General features: G+C 44.1%; 1 protein-coding gene across 1 annotated transcript in view; it reads right to left on the bottom strand.

Moving 5' to 3' along the window:
* Nucleotides 1–24,683, bottom strand: part of Prkca (protein kinase C alpha) — a 396,501-nt gene extending 371,818 nt beyond the window's left edge. The window contains exons 1-2 of the mRNA XM_052194107.1: nucleotides 24,123–24,683; nucleotides 21,088–21,119 (exon numbers count right to left, since the gene is read on the bottom strand). Coding sequence (XP_052050067.1) covers nucleotides 21,088–21,119; nucleotides 24,123–24,295 — 205 coding nt within the window. The 5' untranslated portion in view covers nucleotides 24,296–24,683. The remainder of the gene's footprint in view (nucleotides 1–21,087; nucleotides 21,120–24,122) is intronic.
* Between the last annotated feature and the right edge of the window lie 643 nt (nucleotides 24,684–25,326).

Genomic DNA, 25,326 nt, shown 5'->3' with positions numbered 1-25,326 from the left:
ATAGTTCCTATCTCCACTGCTTTCTCTGTGTCTGGCACAGTAAAGCCCCAAACCCCACAGATCATGGGAACAGCTCCTGTCTCCCAAACCCAAGCTACTCTAGCCCCTCGTCCCTGCCTTCCTGAGCTTTAGTCCTGCCTTGGTGGCCACGCCCTTGCTCTCTTTTGCAGAGTCATTTCCATCCATGTCTCTGACAAAGGCTGAGAACTCAGCCCTCTCCCCTTTCCCTCCAGGTCTCGCCTAAGCACTCAGCCTTTAAGTAGATGACTCAGCCTGGTACAAACATGAGTGCCCCTCTCAGCTCCAGAACCTAAATCTAGCAGCCTTCAGAGACCTCTGAAGCCCTCTCCTTCCACAAGCTGAAGGCTGCTTCCTCTGTCCTACCACACTGCAATCCTCACCTTGGACTCTGACCTCTCCTTCCCATAGCCTCATCTCCAACTGATTCTACCTCTTAATACAGGCTGGATTTGTTTCTCCACCACCATCTTTCCAGCTTCGTGAATCAAGTGTCTCAAAGGAGCAAAAAATGGCCCCACAGTAGGTCCCAATGAAATTTAGCTCTTCACACAGAAATAGCATATGGTCTTTTCCAGGCTAATTCTGATCATGCCATCTTGCTGCTGAAAGCCCTTCAGAGAATTGCCAGAGCTCACGAGCTGAGGGACTGGAGCACCTGTATGCAAGCTCTCCTTATAGTGGGTGCCACCAAACCTGGGGCCCTCCCTTACTCAGAGCATCCCTACAACAAAGAGCTGTTCCCACCCCTCATTTGGGGCCATGGCAAAGTGCCTGCACTCTCCCTACAAGGTCCCTCCTTTCTTCTTCAGTGGTCACACCTTGCCAATTTGTGGAGTTCACTCAAAGACTGTTTCCTTGCCTGAGGTTTTCCTGACCTCAGATTCAGCCGGCTTCCTTTGCTATACTTCACCAACCCCATACAAAACCTTTAGCTATTTGTCCAACTAATTATTAAATTTACGGTTATGGACATTCCCTAAAGGATAATGGCAGAGTCTTAGCTTTATTGACTCTGTGTCCACCATCAAACCCAATGCCTTATTGATATGACAATTTTGAAAACAGACAGATAGCCTTCTGGGATCTTAGACTTCATTCTGTGAAGTAAGAGTCCCCCAGACGTGCCAGGCTGAAGCTAAGATATAAGCTTGCTCAGACGACTTCAAATTTGAAAGGGAGATGCTAGTCGAGGCATGGTCAAAACCGAAAGAATACATTCAGAGGAAGAACCTAAGTAGTGCAGAGAAGAGACAGAGGTTTGCAGATGTTAACTATCTGAAGCCTACGGAAGTAGACAGTGACAAAAACATCCAGAACATTTTCAAGCACGGGAAAAGACTATGGCAGCCAGACTGTAAGTTCTGCAAGTTTGGAGGACAGACAGGCAACTACAGCACATGTGCAATGAGCAGCCGTCTTAAGAACACACAGAGCCCTCCAAACTCAGGCAGAAACAAAAGATTCTCCTGGAAAGGAACGTGTGGAGACTGAGCTAGCTTTGATTGAATACAAACTCCCCCCACTCTCCCTGCGTGTCATTGAAGCCATTGGTCTAAGATCTGCCGGGCATGACTGCACTTGCTTCCACTACATCCTATACGCCAGGACTCAAGACAGGAAATTAAAAAGCACATTCCTACAGAAGATCTCACACGTTTTATTATGTGTGTTGGGTATGGAAAGATAATATCTAGACTCGAGCTGTCAGGATGGGGAATTTGCTTTTAAAAAAAAAATGCACAAATCCATGAGGAATTTATCTTTAAAGTGTTTTTTTAAGGTAATGTAATAAAATCCTTATGTCAAGAAGAACAAAATAAAATTCATGATCAAGAACTGTTTCAGATCAACTGGCATGGTGGTACAAACCCTTAATCCCTGTACTTGGAAGGCAGAGGCCAAAGGATCTTTGTAAGTTTGAAGCCAGCTTGGTCTACAAAGAAGTTCCAGGACAGTCAGGGCTATTATTCAGAGAGACTCTGACTCTGTGTCGGTGGTGGTGGTGGTGTGTGTGTGGGGGTGGGAGGGTGTCTATTTCAGACCAGTATGTGATGTAACCCTGGAGCATGAGGCAGGAAGATCTCAAGCTTAAGGCCAACATAGGATGCCCATTTCAAAACAAAGCAAAACAACAACAAGAAAACCCCTACAATCTCTAAGAGGCATTTAGTTGTATGTGATTCAGTTGTGTGGGGGGGAGAGTACGGGGGTTGGGGGGGCTGAACACTCATGCCATGGCCTCCATGCAAAACAAAACAACAACAAGAAAATGCCTACAATCTCTAACAGGCATTTAGTTGTATGTGATTCAGTTGTGTGTGTGGGGGGGAGAGTACGGGGGTTGGGGGGCTGAACACTCATGCCATGGCCTCCATGCAGAGGTCGGAGGACAACTTCCTGGAGCTGCTTCTCTCCTACCACAGTAGGGGACTTGCCTTGTCAGGCTCGCACAGCTGGGCCTTCTGCTCACTTAGCCATCAACAGACAAACTCAGGCACATTTCATCTCTCTGAGGCATGTCCATGAAATGATCCACCCAATATGGTTATAAAACTAAGTTGGGGAGAAAAACATGTTAAGTGTTTAACACTGAGCCATATACAAGGGGGTTCTGAATAAATGTTAGGTGCTATAATTATTCCCCATGGCACGAGTGATTGCTGGTGAATAACACTGGTGGGTATGTGGATGGAGGAGGGATGGTAGCCAGACCCAGATGGTCTCAGGACATCACACATAAGGCTAAAATGTTGCACAAAAGACTGGCTTTAGGACAGGAGAGAGGAGATGGATGGGGAAAGTGAGTGGAAATCATTTTAAAGGTCAAATGTGCGCAAATAGGATTTGTGCATGCAAAAGCACGCGGTCCTATAAACTCAAAGTAATCCTCAGGCTCTCTTAGCTAGCTCAAAGGATTGTAAGCAGGCTTTCAATAAATCACAACGATCCACCCCTTAGGCATTTCTCTCCCTCCATGCACTCAATCTTAGGAACACTGGCATCCAGACTGGCTATTTTCAGTGTCACACACACACACACACACACACACAGATGGATTCCAGAGCTTTGCACATGTTGAACCAACATCTGCCATGAGCTACACTCAGTCCTTCCACGTATTTGTGGGAAAGCAGTCTATGTTCCCACCATCCGCCATCACCAGGGGCCCAGCCATAAGGACACTATTACTTTATCTGCTCTTATGTGCCCATTAAAACCAATCAGAAAGGTCTATTGCTAGTATTTATTTTATTATTTGTGGCCCAGATGCTTAAGTGAGGTCTAGAATGACAAAGTTCTGTAAGAGACCACAAACTAGTACCCAGCTCAAATGCCACATTTCAGCTGCAAGGGACTCACACAAATCTGAGTGATAAATGTTGGCTTGGACCCAACACAAGTTAGAAAAATCTATCATTTAACACGGTGCCTGCAAACAAAGATAACATGCAGAAATGAGCGGGTGCTCTGTTTGGCTTTTTTGTTGGTGGTGGTTGGTTAGTTGGTTAGGTTGTTTCTTTGTTTGTTTGTTTGAATTTTCATCTGAAACTAATTCAAGTGTGGCCAATACACAACAGCAACAGTGTGTTAAAATTAAATTTTCAGAATTTCAGTGATAACATGTCTATGTGCATATGTGTATGTATATTAACATCTGCATTTATATATGTATATGTGTGCATGATCTACATGTGTCTGTGTATATGTGTATATCTATGTGTATCTCTGTGTGTGCATCTGTGTGTATTCAGTGTAGATTCACATATACAAATGTATAAGTTCACGTGATGGCCAGAGGACAACTTTGAGTGGCATTTCTCAGAATTCACGTAGTCTGTTTTTGAAACAAAATCTCTCACTGGCCTGTAACTTGGTAGCATAGGCTAGACAGGTTTGGGGCCTGGAGCCTGTGTCTGCTTCCCTAGTGCTGGGATTATAAGAATACACCAATAACACTGAATCTATTTTTTAAAATGCAGATTCTGAGGATCTAACTCAAAACAGTGTCCTCACACTTGCAAAGAAAGTGCTCTCCAGCTGTGATTTCTCCCTAGCCTGAGAGATAATATTTTTAGGAAAAAATAATTCAATACCATAGATTTGTGTCTGAGAGAGATTCTGCATTCCTATGAAAAACTGAGAAAAATGGAGGAGAAGCAGGTAAGCTAGAGTGTCTGGGGATCTTTCCTGCCTTCAGAGGAGACGTGGCCAGGAGGAAGCGAGGGGAGAATATACCAGGGAGGACAGCGAGCCTCCTCTCTGCCAGTGCCTAGCATGTGGCATTGAGAGGGAATCTGAAGTTAATAGACGAACAGGAATGACTAATGAGGGAGATCTGCCACAGGTGTGGGCAAGTGCAGCCATATCTGTACCCTAACGGAGACCAAATTCCCTGCTTATGAATAATGTGAAGGAAGAGGCCTGAACCGAAGCCAAGACTGTTTTATTCCCAGTGTAGACTTCACCGCTCACATTAGCAAAAATGTTCATTTTTAAGAGGTTAACACACATTGGCATTTCTTTATATTAAAAACAGCAGCAACAACAACAAACTAAAACAAAACTCGAGTGCTCTGTGAATCTCAGTCAAACTTACCTAGTCATGCATTAAACTCCCAGCGAGAGGGTGCAGGCAGCCTCTTAGAAACCCCCACTCCATCCAAACGCTAGCAGGGTCCCCACACAGCAGACCTAAGCCACTGGGCCTCCAGTCCAGGAGCAAACCGCCCTCCGCCCTCAGCCCTCCACCCTCTGCCCTCCCATATTCGCTCCCTTCGCTCCAGATGTCTCTACACACCAAAATAACTCTAAAGTCCAATTTTGATCTTGTGTTGGAAATGAAAAGGCAAGAACATTAAAGGAAGACAGTGCATACAGTCATGTGGGTGATGTTTAGACAAATAAATGGCTATATAACTATTTGATTTGAATTTTTCCACCACCCAACAGACAGACACACACCCACACACAGACACACCTCTTACCCACAGACACACTAAATTTTGCAGAGAAATCAAGTGCATATATGTGCACATATTTAGAAAGAACCCTGAGCATTTGTGATTCCTCAAGCAGCACACAGTAGGTACCTCGTGTGTCATGCTATGTACTAGCAGGCTCACCATAAACCACTTTAACGTTATGAACTGCCCTCAACTGGGTATGCTTCATGGGATGGAAAATGTCCTGTTGATGCTCTTTCCACATTAATAATACACATATAAGTAATAGGCAAGGGCGTTATAAAGGCATCTTTAAAACTGTATGACCCAGCTTGACCCGAGCCCGATCAATAGAATGTCTAGATCAAGTTGCAACTTGCAGAAAATACAGAGGAGCCTCACAAACCGGGAGGCAGAGGAGCATCGCCTGAGCCCCCTATTCAACCTAGGCAAGGGTTGCCAGAATGTGGACCTTACAATCCATCTTTAAACCGTGCATTTGTTTTGTATGGCCTTCTCCATATGTGGTCTACTATACAGTGAGGTTTAAATTATGATCCAACGTTATTCCCCAAGGAATCACTAAAGCTGAAAACTCCAATACACATGTAGCCATTTAACTTTAAATTTTAATGAATTAAAATTAAATAATAAAAAATTCAGTTCCTCATTTCAAGGGTTTACTAGCCAAATGGTATCTGTGGCTACCGCATCGCAATAATGCACAGTACAGGTTTCCTGGTGGCACAAAATCCTCTGGGGCAGTCAGTGGTCGTCTAGGCAACGGGGCTTTCCAGATTGCCAGAGATCCTGGGATTCCTAGGTCATCTCTGCCAGCAAGTGCAGGCAATCCCTAGATCAGAGGCTTGCATTCCTATTAATCCTTGCTTACAGAAAGGATTCCTGCAGATGACAACCAGTATAAACTCACAGTGACATCCACCCAGCAACCACATGGGCAACAAGCTGACCTCACTCACAGTAACATTACTCTAGTGCAGCCAACAGTGAGGTAGGGACAAAGGACAAGTCTGAATCGCCATCAAGAAAAACATCTGGCTCAAATGTGCCTCACCCATACAAACTGATGGCAAACTGTAGCCTCCAAGACTAGAAGAAAATTGGCTAAGAGAGAGTCAAAGAGGGAAAGAAAATGTTGGATTTGAAATGGGATCCTAGAACAGAAAACAGATATTTGTGAAAAATTTGAGGAAAATCCAAGGAAGGTTTATAACTTAGTGACACAGCTGTGCTACCATTAATCTTCCGGTTTTGATAACTATACAATGGCTATGTCAGTGTTGACACTGGGGAAAGTACCAGGAGATGTAGAAGCCCCCTGCCTTCTTTATAAATAGTGTGTGTGTGTGTGTGTGTGTGTGTGTGTGTGTGTGTGTGTGACAGAGAGAGAGAGAGAGAGAGAGAGAGAGAGAGAGAGAGAGAGAGAGAGAGAGAGAGAGAGAGAGAGAGAGAAAATTAAATTAGTTTAGGGAAAGAATTCTATTTCTTCTAAAATAAAGAATTGGGAATGATGGCTCACACCTGTAGTTACAGAACTTTGAAGTTTACATGCAGGAGGAACATGTTTTTGAGGTCAGCCTAGACAACAATGTGAGACCCTGTTTCCCCAAATTAATGAATTAATAATCCATGTAATTAAAACAGAGGCTGGCAGGAAAGAACTCCAGTTAGAACTAGACTATTTTGAGACAAAATGTGCTTGACACAACCAGAGCTCATGGAATAAATAACAGGTAAGCCCCCTCTCACCAAGGAACACCCAAGGATTTCCCTCCAGAAAAGTGAGCAGGGTTACTGGAAAGGGAAGCTTGCTGGGGAGAGGCTTCCATCCCAGAGGAGCATGGAGAATTAATAAGAGTGAAAGTACAGTCAAAGTTTTCACAATTATTCATACACGCCTCATCTACAGTGATGATTTCAAACTGTCCTTGTCCTTCCTCAGTTTCAGGTCTTGAACATGTTTCAAAGACTGTTGGAGTGATACAGAATGCCCAAGAGGTTGCCCAGAGAACTCACCAATGAAAAAGAAAGAACTATCTTTTGGGAGTCATTTTTGAATCATTTATTACATTTTACTTAATTTATTTTGTGTGTGTGTGTGTGTGTCTGTATGTGTGGATATGTGTGTATGTGTGGTGTATGTGTATGTATGTGTGAGGTATGTGTATGTGTGGTGTGTGTGTGTGTGTGCACATGCACAATGGCACACATGTGAAGGTTAGAAGACAATCAGTGAAAGTCAGTGTTTTTGTTTTACCAGGTAGATACAGGAGATCAAACTCAGGTTCTAGGACTTTGTAGCAAGTACCTTTATATCCACTGAGCCATCTTACCAACCCCGGGGCTAATTTTTAATGCAGCTTAGAAATAAATCTAGCACATGGGAAACATTTTTTTCCTGAGGAATATTTACAAGACTTTAGTGTTGTACTCGGATTTGGCCAGAAAATAAATATTGGGAACCGGAACGGATAAACATTGTTGTTTCATCTATCATTGGATCTGCCACTTTGTTTATTTTGTGTGGTTATTAGCTGCGTCCACAGTTCTGAGATCAGAACCTCAAATCTACAACACAGAAACCGTAGGAAACAAAGGCTTAGCTCTGCCTCTGGCTTGGACTGTTGTCTAGAAATAACTTCCATTCTAAGAGTGGGGCCACTTGGACTACTGAGAGAAAAACAACCAAATATGAACGATGGAGTTTGTATCAGCCTGTAAGTCTTGTTCAGGGGATGACTAAAATTATATGCATCTGAAGAACCAGAGAACAAAAACAATTAATTAATTAACTAATTATAATTAAAATGCAAAATCAGTTCTGGTGGAAGATCAAGACATACTAAGAAACAAAGGTATTTAATTCCAAAGGGAGTCATTGCCCATGAACTCTCAATGTAATACAAATTCAAAGGTCTTTTTACTTTAGATAGGTCCTATATAATTGCCAGGCTGTTTATAAATTATCAAAGTTAAACACACCATCCTAATTTACTTGCAACTCCTAGAGTTAAATGAAATCTGTGGTTCTGTTTCCAGAAGAAACTGTTATTTTCCAAATAAAGCTAGAGAAACCCGGAGCCTGCTCCACAAACACCCCTTTGGCCCCTGGATATGGTACAGATGTTGCTGGGTGGGCACTCGTACTCATAGGCAGCGGCGTTCCTGATTCCAGTCCACAGAGCGCAATTCAGAAATTCATGAGCTACCTGAGGTAGGAGGATAAGACAGTGTGTACAAAGAAAGGCGTGGTGCAGAGACTGGACATCAAAGTGTCTACCCAGCAAGCTTAGACTCACAGAAAGCTATTTATCTCACAGAGCCAACATCACAGCTCCAAGCTCAGGTACCTGGGTAAGAATCTATGGACCTTTTCTTGTTGCTTCTTTGATTTGTTTGGATACAAAGTCTCAGTATTCACATAGTCTATGCAGGCCTCTAACTCACTATGTAGCCCACATGGCCTTGAGCCTACTATTTTTTTGCTTTCGTCTTCAGGTGTTGGGATTATAGCAGTGTACCGCTATAACTGGTCCATGGATTTAGGGAACCAAACCTGGGGTTTTGAGCATGTGGTACTCAAGCAGCTGAGTCACATCTCTAGCCCTACACTGCATTCTTGATCTAAATTCTGTAAACTTAGCTCTCTCTGACCCCATGACTAACAGAATGGCCAAGGAGGTTAGGAGTAATCTTCTATGATGTATATGAATACAGATATATACTAACCTATACTACACAAGCATGGTTTTATTGCCTTTGACTCTGTCCTAACTTAAGCAATATGAAAAACCCCATGGTTCATAGAAGAGCCATCTAATTATTTCATAGTGAACAAGAGTTTAATCCATCTGATATGACTATATTTGGGGGGGGGGGAAGCCAGGCATGGTAGCACTTGTCTTTAATCCTAGTACTCAGGAGGCAGAGGCAGGTGGATTTATATGAGACCAACACCAGCCTGGTCCACACAGCAAGCACCAGACCTACAGAGTGATACCCTATTGGGGGTGGGGCAGAGTTGAAAGTCTAAGATAAAGCTACCACAGGGCTTCAGAACAGTAAAACAAAATGTAACATAACTTGGCAGGAGGAGTTGGTATGGGGTAGAGTGGGAAATGCATAAAAAGCCAAAGTTAATGATGTATTTGCTGATACTGAGATGAAACTGAGACTCTAAACTGAGATCAAACTACTCTGTCCAATGGTCAAGTCTGACAAAAGCATCTTATGCACAAGGGAGGCATTCAGAATTAGTATCATAAATACATTATTCTTGCAGAGCATACTTATATGTCTATGTGTCCACATGTGGTACATGCACATGTATGTGCATACCCACTCATGCATGCACATATGAAGACAGAGTTGTCCACCTGTCTTCCTCCCTCACTCTTCATCTTTGTTGTTTTGTTATGTCTTTGTTTGAAACAACATCTCTCACTGAACCTACAGCTTACTGCTTCAGCTAGATTGGTGGGCTGGTCAATGAGCCCCTGGGATCTGCATGTCTTCAGTACTCAATACCAAGGTTACAGGCAGGAGCCACCACACCAGTTTTTACATGGAGTACTGAATATCAGGACCTCACACTTGCTCCGTAAGCACTTTATCTGCTGAGTGACCTCCCCAGACCCAGGGTTTACTTTAAATGAGAAAGAAGAAAGAAAGAAAGAAAGAAAGAAAGAAAGAAAGAAAGAAAGAAAGAAAGAAAGAAAGAAAGAAAGAAAAGAAAAGAAAAGAAAAAAGAAAAGAAAGGAAAGAAAAGAAAAGAAAAGAAAGAAAAGAAAAAAAGAAAAGAAAGAAAGAAAGAAAGAAAGAAAGAAAGAAAGAAAGAAAGAAAGAAAGAAAGAAAAAAGGGAGGGAGGGAGGGAGGAGAAGAGAGGGAAGGGGAAAGGAAGGAAGAAAGGGGAAGGGAAGGGGAAGGGGAAGGGGAAGGGGAAGGGGAAGGGAAAGGGAAAGGGAAAGGGAAAGGGAAGGGGAAAGGGAAAGGGAAGGGGAAAAGGAAAGGAAAGGAAAGGAAAGGAAACCAAAGCATTCACAAAAGCATTAGCAGTATGTCTCGTTATCATATTAAATGTAAAGTTGAAGTGAAAGGCTCAGAGCCTCTGTATTGCTGCTGTGCCGCCTTGCATTGGATTCATTTAGTTGACCAAGCTGAATCCTAAGCACATCAACTGCCCCGCCATAGTCAAGGAATTCATCTCAAAAGTTAAAGTGCATGACCTTGGCACTCACAGCTCCATTGTCCATCCCCATGCTAACCTAGAAGAGTCCCTGCTACACAGAATGAAGCAAACAGAAGAGCACATGTCAGCATGCTTCTAAACTGTTTATAACTACTAACCATCTGGGTTTTTTTTTTAAAAAATACATAGATGTAGTATAGAAAGATAAATATGAAAGCCACACTGTAAAATTGAAACCAGTCAGGCAGTGGTGGCGCACGCCTGTAATCCCAGCACTCTGGGAGGCAGAGGCAGGTGGATTTCTGAGTTCGAGGCCAGCCTGGTCTATAGAGTGAGCTCCAGGACAGCCAGGGCTATACAGAGAAACCCTGTCTCGAAAAAACCAAATCCAAAAAAAAAAAAAAAAAAAAAAACTTGAAACCAAATGTCTGTCAACTGAGCAGATAGATGCCACCAGTGTGAAACTGGAGGGGCAGAACACATTTAGTGATCGAACTCGGCACACTGAAAACTAGATTTATTCCAAAGACAAGTTTAGGGTTATTACTGGACAATGACTCCCAACACGATTGCTGTAGTTTGCACTCAACCTATAGAATGTTAGATGTGTTTTGTTGAATGGGTACAGGAAGCACTTTAAGGTCTTCTATATATTATAGTTAGGAATCAATATTTGCATTGTTTTCAATAGTAAAGCCCCTTCTTCTATTTCAAGACATTCTGTCTATGGGCCATGTTAGTTATGGCAGTTATAGAGTTATGTGAATTCACCCATTGGAGCTTCAAGTATTAACATAAATTATGAAATAGAACTTAAGCTGAGTTCTGGCATTTAACTTCATGGTAAATGGTTTGGTTTGGTGTGGTTTGTGCCAGGGATGAGACACAGGACCCACGTTTGCCAGACTGACTGCAGAGGTAAGTCTAGACGTGAACTAAGCAAAGCCACCGTGAGTGTGAGCCAAGCTCCTCCAGTCTCTGAGACTTTTGTGTCCATTGCCATAGACAGCACCACAAATCATACTTTGCTTAAAAGCCTGAAGGAAAAACAAATGCAGTGAGATTTGTAAAAGGGACAGACTACAGTCTGTGTGGTTTCAGCTGCAAAGGAAACACTGCCCTGGGAAAACACACTGACACTCAATCTGCCTGGTTTCAAGTCCCAGCTCCACCACTCCCTGCTGGCACAATGAAGGGTGAGCTGTTTAACTTCTCTCTGCTCCAGTGTCCCTGCTGCTGGGCAGGGGTGGCACTGCCAGCTCTCCACAGGAAGAGCACAATAGGCAGACATTGTAAGCACACATGAGCTCAGGAGTTGTGTTGTGCAAACTGCCATTTCTCCCTTGGGAGCTCAGATAAAAGTTCAGGTGAAAACACATCTTATATTTCAACCTGGAGTCCCAGAGCTCAGCGGTATCTCTTGCAAAGTTCTCTGGTATGCTGAGAATGCATCAGGCTATAAGTAATAAAGCAATAGCAATGACAATGAACGGGGGGAAAAATCTAAATGAACAGCTAGATTCTAAAGTAATGCTGCCTGTTCTAAATGTATAAATGTTCTAATTATATTTTCCTTCCCATATCTAGTATAACTGAGTGTATCATATCCAGACCTAATTTCCATGGACCCAGAGCCCTAGACTTCTAAAGTGACTCTAATCAGTCTTCCAGGCTTCCTTAGAGAGAACCAGCCACAGTGTGAAGGTGGCAGCAAGGGCCTTTCCTACTTCAATACAATGTATCTTTCATAAGAAGCTACAATGCCTAATTTCCCCCACTGTAACATTTTCCTGAAACATGAACAAGACACAGTAAGCACAAAAAGAAGACACAGGAGGAAACAATGTATCCTTGCAAAAGAGCCATTGTGCACTGAGTCAGCAGTCACCAACAGTCCCATAAACAGTTCTCCAATCTGCTCTAGGACTTAGTGTTTGGGACTGGTAACATCTTAAGTAATACAGCTTCCCATCCTGGTCTGTTTTGCTGTTAGAACACAAGTTATACTGACCTATCATGCTTCCTGCTACTGTTTTCTAACCTTAGAATGTCTCCCCCATCATTCCAAAGAAAGAAAAGTCCACACACTCTCTAAGCCCAAATCTAAAGCCATCATCTAGTATGTACAAACATTATGTGCTGCCTTCCTACATGCTTCCACAATTAATTCATCTAGACCAGAATATAATGTTATGCACACACTGGATGTAAAGTCAGGACTTGATGCTCTCATGGAGGGCTTCTTGGGCTCCATGCTAAGTTCCTTGTACAAGCTTATCATGCTGGGCACTGAACTGCTGGAATGGTACATATGTAAATGACAGTCCATGCATCTAAAGTACCCTCCTGCCATATTGGTCCTTGATCCTTCAACATCTCCAGAATCAAGTGTGATCAATGAGTGACACAAACTAAATGGAGACTTGTGAGAGGCAGCACAGCCTGTAGCTTAATAACCCAGTATATAGATCTGGGTTTGAGTCCCAGCTCTATCACAATCAAACTGTAAACATGTATAAACCTTCTCCTCTGGCATATCTGTAAAACGAAGGCAATATAGCTTATCTCTTTACAGCCGTTGGGGCCAACTAATGTTTAAATTAATTTAAGAAAAGTACATGGACCTAATGCTGAGACACTACATGGGAGGAGTGGGGAGTAGGTGGTTGTCATATTTCAAGCACAAGAAAATGCCCCTCTGTGGACCATGGGCAGTACACTCCTACACAGGAGTAATGGGCTACACAGGGTTGGGACTAGGGGTGCAACTCGGTGGTAGAACATTTGCATGCATATCACACTGGAAAAAAAGGTTGCTCAAGTCAGACCTAAACAGATCTATAAGGTGCCTTTATGCTCCATATTCACATCATTAGTGATTCTCAATTCCTTATTAAGGTTGCTGAGACAAGATAGATGGACCTTGCATTTCTTACAATACTGAAAATAGAAATGTGTAGCTATGGGGTGTGAGGAGAGAGTGAGGGAAGGCAGAATGAAAGATGGACTGTCCTTATGGTGATCTTACTTTGTGGACTTGCTCCTGAATAATTCCAGCTTTGTGCTGACAATTAATCAAGTCATTCCCCTCTGTTCCATTCTTCACAAAAAACCTATTTCCACAAGTCATTTCCCCCTTTGTATAATTTAATAGGGAGGTTTTTATTTTTTTTTTTTTAAATTTGGTTTTAGCAATTTCAACTCGCTCTAACTGTTAAGACTGTATCCCCACCCCGGTGCTTACGGCTTAACTTCACATCTCCCACGAGTTTCATGGTTTGGTGGAAAACAAGAGTTGAAATGAAGGGTTTGCTGTGGAAAGTCTGAGAAGGGTGAGGACTGCAAAGGCCGAGCGAGCCTCGTCCCAGGGAGGTGGCGCGGTGTTTCTCTTACTGGCGTCATTCTTTCCTCGCCTACAAATCCAGACTCCAGGAGCACCGAAAGGAAATGGTTTCCAGTTGGTGGGAGGAATGTGTCTTTAAAACTATTACAATCTGAACCCCGGCCCTGCCCCAGGCTGGAGGTGTTCTCAACTCTCTCCTTCTGCACAGGAGATTCTAGGGTGCTTCTAGAACAAAATCACCTGAAATGGGGGGCGCGATGGTGAAGAGCACCTAACCATGTTAGCTTTTTCTTCTTTCTATGTGAATAAAGTCTTTAAAGCTGTTGTGATTCAATTACAAACATTTTACACCACCATTCTCATCCCCTCCTCACCTTGAGGCTTAAAAAGCCTTTCAAATTTAGGAAGTTTAAAAATAACAGGATCAATGTGGTTGGGCATGACAGTGTGGGGCCAGCTATTAGCCATCTCAAAGTAAAACAGAACATTGATGTGACGGGGACAAACGTGCCCTGGAGAGCAGCTTCAATTTTTCACCCTGGATTCCTAGCACAGCCCATAAGATGTCCTTGTTGTATTTGTGGTGGTAACATTTATTCCTGGTGCCTGTATACTTCTCATAAGAGAGAAGGAATCTATGTTTCACTCCCACTGTACTAATTTATTAGGGTCAGCACTACACACAACTCTTTAGAGATCCAGACTGGATTTTTCTGCTCTCTGTTTTGCCTAGCTGAGGTTTGCCTCTTCTGAAGGTTCACATAGATAAGAAACTAGCTTTAAAATTAAATAAATAAATAATAAATAAGGACACTCAGCCAAAAGTCACTATCTTTCTGGTTATGAACATCTGTAACATAACTTCTCTAATATTTATATAATCACATACCCAACAAATATTTACAGTGTCTATAAAGTACTGGGCACTGCATGAACCACTGGAGACACAGAAAGAAGCCTTAGTCCTGCCTCTGTCAGCAGAGGAAGAATGAGATAGACAAATGTAGTGACAAGCTCCCCTGATGGGCATAAATATCCAGTAGGGCTGGCAGCTTGGGACAGGCCTAAGCAATACTGCAACTAAGACTTAAAGTCACAAATGTCACCTAGTCAACTGCAAGTTATGATGGCCAGGGAACCAGAGGATGAAGCACTCCTGTATGAAGGATGCAAACATCCACTGGGAAGTCCAAAGAGGCAGGAGAAGAGGCTTTGGGCAGGCTGCTGAGGTCTGAACCGCCCCCCTCCCCCGTCAGGGCAGCTCAGAAATCAGTGCTATCTTGAAAGCGGTCTGACTGTGTCAAGGAAAGATGTGCAAGATGAGTGCTGCATCCAAACTAAGGGCTGCCTCTCTCTCAAAGCCTCAGTTTGGGTCATAGTGTCTGGGAGGGTGGAACTACCATCAGAGAGCATGAAATCGAGAAACCATAAAATGGAAGGAAAGGAACCTGGTTGTCAAACTCTTCTGCAAAAGTAAACATCTGTTAAGTCCCCACTGCTGCCTGTGAAGGGAGGAAGGAGGCACTCCACACACTATAGCTCTGGCTTCTGGTCTGGGAGAAAGTGTTAATAAAACAACAGAGCACTCTCACTCCCCAAGTGAAAGAAAGCCACTCAGCCATTAATCAGAAATCTCTTAAGAGGGCGCATACAGCAGGAATATCTGACCCCAGTTCCAGCCTCGAAGCCCTACTTACAACAAACAGTATAAATCTTTACTGGATCTGGGAGGGGCAGCTGGGAAGAGCCTGGGCTGTACTTGCCCTCCCCAACCCCACCCTCCACCCCGCAACTTCTAAGTGCCAGGTATTGTATGCAGTGTGGCCTTGACATTGACACAATACTTTGTACATTGTTACAAACTCTCTAGAGTTGCACGGTAACTCCAAGAATTCATCTATAGAGGACTAAGGAGATGCTTCAGTGGGTAGAATGTTTGCCACACAACCATGAAGACCTGAGTTCAAATCCCCTGAGCCCATGTTAGAAAGCCCGAGCAGTATGGTGCATACATGTAATCCTAATGTTCCTAAAGGGAGATAGGAGATAGTCAGGAGAATCTCCAGTAGTTCATAAGCCAACTACCCTGTCATAGCACAGGAAGAAAGCAGACTCTGTCTTAACAAGGTGGAAGACAAAGACCACCTTCTAAGTCCATTCTCCTGTCTCTACATGCATGTTACAGTATGTGCACACACAGATGCACATGCATGGAGAGGTTTTTACAAAGAGTTTAGCTATGGGAGTTTACCATCTGGGAGTGAGGAACTGATCAGAAAGGGGATGTCAAAGGACAAGTCTCTGCTTTATAGACAAATGATTACAGAAACCCTGACACAAGTGTGAAGCCCGTGGGCAGCTAGAGCTCACTCTAGGTTTTAGGTGGTTGAGTTTTTGTGCTACCAATAATTGTGCATCCTTCAAAACTTATGCTGAGATTACAACTTAGTGGTCCTAGGTTTAATTCCATGCACCACGAACAAACAGAGGCAGAGGTTCCAGAGCTTGAGAAGATCAAATACTCCATTCACGTAGACCAGACTCACAATTGTGCTCAGCCTGGCCCTCAGCCCTTGTCTATCTCCTGGCACCTGGTACCCATACTACTTGGCAGATGAAGACAACTAGACATACCCTTCCTACAATGCTGCCAACACAATCCCCACTGCCCCATTTCTGTTTAAAGGTCAGGCTCAGCCTGGGCAGATAGCTAAGCTGGTAGAGAGCTTGCCTAGTATTTAATCCCCAGCACATAAACAAAGTATAGAGCACCGGCGCAGGATGCCAGCACCTGACAGACAGAGGCAAAAAGATCAGAAGTTTGAGGTCATCCTCAGCTGCATCACCAGTTCAAGGCCAGCCTAGTCTATATGAGATACTGTCTCAAAAAGGGTCCGCCTCCATTAAATGAGTCTTTCTCTGGAATCCCTCAGCTTGCATTGCAGATAAGTACTCTTTCTTTCCTTCCCCCTACCCTAATCAAATACCAATTTTCACTTTCTTGAGGGAATATAAAACCCATCCTTGTCAGGTGCTAACAGGACTTTAAAATAAAATGTCAACCAGCATAATAGAAGAAAAGCTGACTTTTATTACTGAAAAGTTAGGGCTTCGGTGGAGTCACAAGTAAAGGACAGGATATGATTTGCATGTCCCTAGCAAGAGACCTTCAAGATTCCTAACTGCTATGCAATGGAGAAATGCAGATTCATTCCTACAGCATTCTGGGAAGCCAGGGTTGACCCTGCAGGATCATGACTCCTATAGTTACAGGCAGAGCTGACTTCCAATGCTACATTTCAACCAAACTGCCTGGACTGAAAGTTCATTTTAATGTGTGATAGATACTAAACCAAAAAGAGAGAGAATGGGAAAAGAACGGGAGGGAAAATTCAGAGGCCAGCTAGATGCAGCAAACTCTGTGAGTAACTGCCTGGCACTTCAAATAAGCAGGTCACGTTTTTTTTTTTTTTTTTTTTTTTTTCAGAGGCTGCTTCCATGGCTGTAATTAGAGAAGAGCAGGACTGCTGCTAACTCTGAGAAGGGAAAGAAATGGCTTGGCTCAGTCCTGTTTCCAGTAGTGAACATAGCAGGTAGCCCCAGAGGACCAGGCTCTGAGAGCAGCAGCAAGGGCCACTCACTCAGACCTAGACATGTGCAAGCTGCTGATGCAAGACAGACACCCTGCCTGCCTGGACACAGATCCGCTCGCCCAACAGGCTCAAACTCAGTGCCTCCAGAGCCTAGGCCACACAAGTCTACTTCCTTTTCTCTTCCTTTCTCTGGAAAAAAAAAAAAAGAAAGAAAGAAAGAAGAAAGAAGAAAGAAAATGTGAGTGAGGACTGACTATCTGCTCATGTTGGGGGGGGATGGAAAGCGCCCTGGAATCACCAAGTCAAAAACACAGGAAACAGTAAGCAAAAATTCAAAAGGCAGCTACAAGGCCCATAGTCAACCTTTAAGAGTTACAAAAAGACAAGGTTGTCTTGATCTCCGGCAATCTTAAGGGAGCTGTTTCATGGCTTCCAGGCCACTGTGACCTTTTTTTCTTCTCCCTAGTGTGTAAGGCTCTTGGTTTCATCTCCATCCAGACAGTAGACTCTATAGGACCCTCCTGGTTATCAGGCCTAGTGATATCATTGTGTATCCACAATGCAAAGTAATTAAGAATGGCACAACACGCACTTTGGGAGAGTGCAAATAACTCAACAAACACTTCTCTGGAAGTTTCCCTGACTCCATTTATGTTGAATTCTGGGCCCAGGAAATAAACTTAAATGTTCCACATGTTGACAGAATCCTTTCTTAGTGGCATAAATTCAGCTTTTAGGGCTGAAATTTATTTATTAATTTAGTATCATAATTCTTATCATTCACTAAGCAAAATTATGACAAAGCTATATTACTTGTGACATGGATATGTGACTCTTAAAACATATGCAAAGAAAGAAAAGGAAGAGAGAAGAAAGGCAGAGTAGAGAGGAAGGAGGGGAGGAGAAGGATGGGGAGGAAGGGAGGAAGGGCCAGGAGAAGAGGAGGAGGGTGGGTACACTTGCTACAACTATGGAACCTATTGACCAAAGCAACAAACTGCTTCTGTAGCTAGAAAATATTGTCATCATACCAAGAATCTAGAAAGCTTCAGGGCTAGGCTAGGTTTATGCCTTTAATCCCAGCCTTAGGAGGCAGAAGTAGAAAGACATCTGAGAGTTCAAGGCTAACCTAGGCTTACACAGTGAGACACTTTCTCAAAAAAAAAAATCTTTTTTCCAAATTCAGGCTGCTTTTTTCCAAATTCAGGCTTTTTCCAAATTCAGGGTTGTCCAATGGTGTGGATGAGAATGAGTTAAGTCTCCTGAACAGGAATAACTTTCTAATAACCAGAGCCCAAGGAGAGAAAGTCAGGACATTAAGATGAAATGTATTTCAAGATGGTCAGGTGCTCAGGGAAACACTGAATTTAAGGAGGCGTTAAAAGCAAGGCAGGCAGCATAAGTACTGCTTGGGGAGTAAAAGCACCGCCCCAGGCAGAGCATCTTTCTTAATTAAGTTACCACAATAAGATACAATATGGCCACAAGAAGTCAAGCACAGATGATACACACTAAACAAGATGTAACATCAGATAGTACTTCCAAATACCTTCATCCTTGAAAAGGTTAGTGGGAATTAAAATGTGTGTTTGCACTAAGGGGATTCATTACTTAAAGCAATCAAAAGGTAAATTCTTTAAAGCCAAGAACTGGCCATAAAGCATTCTTCTCTAATTAGTGTATTGTAAATCCATTTATCCATGTATTATTGTAAATCTAGTAAAGATATTCACAGAAGAAATACAAATGTCTACTGCACATGGGGCAGGAGCTTTGACCTCACTGAAAGCCCATGAGACAGACGTTAAATGAAAGTTCCTCTTCCCCTCTGACAATAGCAAAAGATAAAGCTGATTTCTATAGCAACCTCTCTATCCAGAGAGGGAAGGGAAGGGCAAGCACACTTTACATTCATACTGAACTGCACCTTGGAGCCCTTTTGGACAACAAATCTACAGTTCCCATTAAAATTTAAATGTACACCTCCACACTTCTAGGTATCCATTCTAGAAACACCCACACTGGTTCCCAGCGATTCTCTCTATAGTGTGTCTGGGTGAACTTAATAGCAACTGACAGCCCCAGTGGAGGAGACAAGGGTGAAAAACCACTGCATAGAATCAGACAGAGCTGAGGCTGGCTCAGACAGCTATTTAGCATCTGCTGAGGGAAAATAATGCACCCTGCACAGACGACACAAGAGTTCGATCTCTTACAACTAAGTATATGCAAGCAGAGATGAAATGGGTGTTTTTAAAAGACATTATCCCTGGGGGAGGTAGAAAGAGAAAGGAGCAGACTATTTCACTTTTTAAACATTTCTTGAGTTTATTTTTAAAAAAGAAATCATATAAAAGGGAGTTATGAAGGCACGAGGCTATTAATTTGAGAATCCACTGGAAGATCAGCACATATTATATAGGGAATCTCACAGAGCTGGTAACCCCAAACCACGGCTATGCTGTGACTTTACCAACAAAACCTGCTCTGACCAATGAGCTGGCAGAGACCCGATGACTCTAAATCATTTTCATGGGGAAAAAAGATACAGTTTTAAAACCACATCTACTTTCTCCTGGACAAGTTGGGGAAATTCAGTAACTATTTTTCTTGTAAGTTTCCATAGGCTCTGACTCAAACCCGAAGCCAAAATCAAAATAGTAACAGACTTAGATCTCACTCACATCTTTGAACTACCTAAAAATCACATTCAAACCTAGACCCAAACCTAATGGATAAAACTCAGGCCAGAACTTTGAGAACCAAAGTCTTTCTTTCATCTAATATAAAGGCTGATGCCACATGCTTTCCTCTTTGTTTAAAAGGAATATCTATTCATTTCCAAATGGAGCTCTCAAAATGTCTCATTCAATCAGAGTTCTAAGCACATTATGGAATTAAGAAAGGTAGAGTATTAATGACCATTATGCTAAAAAAAAATGTCCCCTCTCTAATATGTGTATTAGAAGCAAGGTCACCAAATTGGAAGTTTACAAAAAAATAATCAACTTAATAATATACCATCACTTGTAAAATAGAAAAGCACACGCCGTGTCTTTCTCTAATGCACTTCATAAGAGGCAGTCTTGGGACAATGATATTTTCCAGGCTAGAATGTACTTTCCACTTGCCCTAATAATAAACCTATGCCCAGATGGGAAATATAACGAACTAAATAAACATGCTATAGATGATGAGCAAGCAGAAGCCAGCAGGCAAGCCAGGAAACTTGAAATGCCTTCGCGAGCTATAAAGGAGTTATTTATCCAACTCAACAGATAAGACAGAGACTATAAAAAGTTAGATATTTGATGTCCACACAACGATGGTGGCTGTGGTGAGCACAATGCAATTGTAGGGGAGGGAGGAAAACCAGTGGAGCCTGCCCCAGAGAGCATTCATGAAGCGGGTCCTCAAGCTGGAGGAAAGCACACTGCACAGTGATACTAGAACTGTCAGTCATCCTTACATCACTGATGTAATATCAAAGTGTGCATTATTTGTTCCTGGTGACAAGGGGTGAGCTATACAACTTTCTTGGAATTATGTATAGCCTAAAACTAATTGTTTCGAGTATCCAATGTATAGAGTGAGAAAGTTGAGGAAAGAAAGGGAAAGAAATGCCACGTGAATACAAAGTGATTCTTTTTTTTTTTTTTCTCTAAACACCCACACAAAGACAGCAGTTTCTGACAGGAATGTTCTCTGCAAAAAAATAAAAAATAAAATTATAGGAAGGCTTTTGCTTTTTTTTTTTTCAATGAAAGAAAAAAAGGATGTTCTATGTGCAGATTACTAGGCGATACTATGTGTTATTTTTCTTAAAAGGAACAAACTAACATCAGTTGTGTTTTGAAAATATTATCTAAGTATCATATCTTTCAGATCACAAAGAAATATTGAGCAGAAGTGCAGTTCCTGTGAGCAGTGCTCACTTCTGGATATGCTTGGAAGTGAAGGCCACCGAGGCAGCTTACCTTGGCACTGGAAGCCTTGTTTCCCAAACCCCCTGGAAAACAGAAAACAAGAACAAATATCTTAGCATTCTTTCTACTGAAACCACATTGTAGCAAGTTACACAAACAAGTATTCTACAAGGTCTAAAAGCTATACTTGAAACCCAAGAGCGCCAATAAGGGGAAAAAAAAAAAACCCTAAGTATCTAACTAGATGACTGTGTACATTTATCTTTTCGAAATAACCAAGTAACTCTATCTATTAAGGACGGCTGAACTGTTAACAAGTTTCATTCTATCTGGTCTTTTCCCCCCGCTTTGTGATTGATATTTAAATTTTGAAACAAGAACATGACTTCAAAATTAAAATTGTTGGTTACAATTCTTGGGTGACAAAAGTGAGCTTGTAGTTTTAAAACTGGGGAGGAGGGTTACTTTTTAGTCCTGGGAAAAAAAGGTAACTTTTTCTCCTTAAATACAACTAAAAAGTAACTTGTTAGAAATTTGTTTCAAATAGTATGCATCTAAGACCTGTCAAATAGAGCTACTGTTTACATTTCATCTTGGCTGAAAGAATCTGATTTGACGTAACTGCTGCGATAGCTTGCACTTGAGATTATCTGTGGTCTAATTTTCATTGAGAATCAATGGCATTCAAAGTCTATGCTGAGACCACTCTGCTCTTGTAAATCATTTTAGAGAATCGACTCTGTAAGCATGGAGCCCTGACGGATATTTGACTACAAACACTGTTCCAACAGAACGAACTGTATCAAAATGTTCTCAGAGGTGGCTCAAAATCTCTTGCTTTGCAGAGCATTTTAAACTTACAAAGTACTCTACATTCCTTATAATTATCTTAATGTCATCACCCTACCAAAAAAAAATCTAGGTTCAAATATTTAGCTTTAAAATGCAAGTGCTTAAATACGGAAATTAAATTGTAAGCCAAAGACTCATAGAAGCCATAATGAAGGAAAACAGAGAAACCCACAGCAAGATGATCTTGGTGGGGTTCCCTAGCCATCGGACTGGCTGCTTTCAGATTAAGTGAAGCTCTTGTGTTTGTGTGGGACTACTCAGAGTGGGAGGGAAAGAGAACCTTTCCCTTCATATCACCAGGTTCTGAGTCCCATCAGTTGGCCTGGGACTGATCCTCTGGGCTGTGATAGTGGAGACTGATTAGTTAGCTCAGTAAAAATGTAAGTTCTTTTTCTAAGGTATCTACTTCCTGTAGAAGTAATTATCACTCTGTTCCTTTGAATAGAATCTCAGGGTTAACATGGATGGCTGTAACCTGCCAAATGCAATACTCTCCCTTTACCCTGGTGCTAAAGACTCATCTTTTTTTTTTCATTTTATTATTTTATTTTCTATATTCTTTGTTTACATTCCAAATGATTTCCCCTTTCCCAGATCCCCCCTCCCTATATCTCATTATGGATGGTTGTGAGCCACCAAGTGGGTGCTGGGATTTGAACTCAGGACCTTCAGAAGAGCAGTCAGTGCTCTTAACCACTGAACCCTCTCTCCAGCCCCATCTTAAGTAGCCTTATCTATGGCCACCCACTCCTTGAGGTTGACTGCTTCAGATGCTAACTACACTATGGAAACTGTAAAGTGGTAGTGTTGTTCTCCAAGGTGCACTTATGAATAATTTCTTAAAAGGAAGGAAAAATCAGGCATCTTACTGGCACCCTGATGGTGGGATTCCTCCTTTTAATTCTCTTGTCTGGGCCGCATGGAATCAGCAACATCCATCCTATAGCCACTAGGATACCCCATTATCTATAATGCCAGCCCACTGACTGCTTGGTGTTGAGGTGCACTTCACCCCTTGCAGCTCTCCACCCAGGAGGGAGCTAAGGCTCCCCAACCATAGCTCTCGCTTATAAGGAACTTCTTACTCCAAATATATGGACAAGTGTCAGGGTCTCCTGAGCGAAAACTGACACTTGCTATTCAAAGTCGTGTGAGGGGGACTGGAGATCCCTTAGTTCCAGATTTCTAAGCATTGGGATTTGGGTGTGGGGGTAAGGGGGTACTGACATTTTGAAAATCTGATAAAAGCTGTAATTCTCTCACCAAAAAATATTTTACAAAAACATAAATCTGCATAAACACAATTTTACCTAATTTCGCAGGCTCCAGAGAGATCCCTGAACCCTTCTTTCTATCAAGCTATCAGTTTCTATCAGTTACCAACGCTTGGCGTTCAGTGGAAATCACCTGAGCGCGGGACACCTTTAGCCATTACAGTATTCTTCTTAAATAAGCCCTCTGTCCTCATCAACTGGGTTACAGGTCTAATCTCCTGTTGACAGGGTCTATTTTAAATGACTCCCTCTGCCCTCTGCCATTTGCCTGCTGGGCTAGCCCTCCTCCCCCACTGGAAGCTTTCAACAGTTTGCTGCCTTCCATCTCCCCCCCCCCTCCCCGCTCTGGGCTCACCCAGGAAAGTCAAAGTCTCCGTGCCCAGTAGAAACAGCCTACAGTAGGCAGGGACCCAAGGTTCCAGCGGAGTCCCAGCCCGACGCGAGGCACAAACACTCCCCGGAACGCGCCCAGCCTGGCTCGCCAGCAACTTGGAGCGGCGCGCGGCAGCTCCCCGCTACTCCGGGGCGTGTTTCTTGCGCGTCCCAGGGCCACTCTGTCACCACCATTCTCTCTTCCCGGTCCCTTCGCTCCCACCGGGCCGCACTGGACTCTCCGCTTGGCGACGGGAAAGACCCGTGCGCCCCAGAAGAGGCAAGGGAACCTTCCCCCTCATCCGAGTCACCCCGTGCCGAGCCAAGCGTCCCTTCAGGGCAGCCGGGCATGCGTGGCAGCGCCGGGCCACTTCCCAGGGAGTGTCCCGCGTGGGTGCGCGCCTGTCACTCCTGGCGAGAGTTCGGACTCCGGCCCGGCACTCTTAAGTTCTCGGAAGAGTCCTGGCCATGAGAGTGAGGACGCGCCGGGGCTCAGACACGTCCCCGAGCCTAAGTCCCCGGGACAAGGAGACCTGAGCTCCGGGCAAAGGTGGCTCCCGGGTCCCCCGGGCTGCCGCGCGCACCTACCAGATGAAGTCGGTGCAGTGGCTGCAGAAGGTGGGTTGCTTGAAGAAGCGGGCGATGAATTTGTGGTCTTTCACCTCATGCACGTTCTTCTGCCTCAGCGCCCCTTTGCGGGCGAAGCGGTTGGCCACGTCCTGAGACGCCGTGGAGTCGTTGGCCGGGTAAACGTCAGCCATGGTCCCCCCCAACCACCTCTTGCCTCCGCCGGGGAGCAGCAGCCGGGGAGGGCCGGGGTGGGCGGGGGCGGCGGCCGAGGTGGCGGTGCTGAGGTGCGGTGGTGGCGGCGGTGGCCGGGGAGAGTCGGGCGGGCGCTGCGCTGCTCGGAGCTGGGAGCCGAGCCGCTCTCTCTGCCTCTCTCCGGCTCTCTCGCTCGCTGGCTGGCCCCACGCTCACTGACAGCCCGGCGCCCAGCGCTCGTGCTTCCTACTCGCGGCGGCGGCAAGAGGCGGCCCGGAGCGGCGCCGCCCACTGCGCATGCCCGGAGAGCTAGCGTGTGTATGTGTGCACGCGCGCGCGCGCCGGCTGGAGTAGGAGCGCGCGGGATGGGGACGCGCGCGGGGCGAGCCTAGAGCCTCTGAGCTGCGCTGCACAGAGCTGGACAGGAGTACTGGGGCGGGGGCGGGTGCCCCTGTGAGCCCCGCCAACAGCCAAGGGCCGCGGTCGGGAAGAGGCCCTGGAGATGCCCAGCCCAGGAAGAAGCCGGGAGGGGCGGGTCCTTCTCCTCTGCCGCCCGCTTCTTTTTCCTCCCTTTTCCTCTGCTTCCTCCTCCCTCTTTTTTCTCCACCTCTCCTTCCGCTCGTCGTGCCGGGCCTCCTCCTCTCCCCACCTTCCTCCACCCACTCAAGCTTCCCTGCTCATGCTTCCCTCGTTCTGGGATGGAAGTTGAGCCGCGGGGCACCCCCCCCCCATGCCACCCTCCTTAGCGGGTACAGAGGTTGCTTCTTGTCTAGCTACCTGGACCCACCGGCATTTCAAGGTTTGCTGGCGTTTTATCAGCCTCTTACCCGTTTAACCTTTCACCTGACCAAAATGTTATTCTAGTCATTTATGCTACTAAAATGCCCAAACCCTAACCCTCGCTCAGTTCAGAGTCAGTAAAAAGGAGCGGTTTTGAGTAACTGATCGCGGACACTCTTACCTCCCTTCCGTCTTTGACCTGCAGTTTACCTGCTTATTATATAGATTTGCGTGACAGTCGAAATCACCC

The sequence above is a fragment of the Apodemus sylvaticus genome, chromosome 10 (assembly GCF_947179515.1).
Source record: "Apodemus sylvaticus chromosome 10, mApoSyl1.1, whole genome shotgun sequence".
Lineage (NCBI taxonomy): Eukaryota > Metazoa > Chordata > Mammalia > Rodentia > Muridae > Apodemus > Apodemus sylvaticus.
Note: the sequence above shows the minus strand (reverse complement) of the source record. Positions and strands in the feature narration are given on the sequence as shown.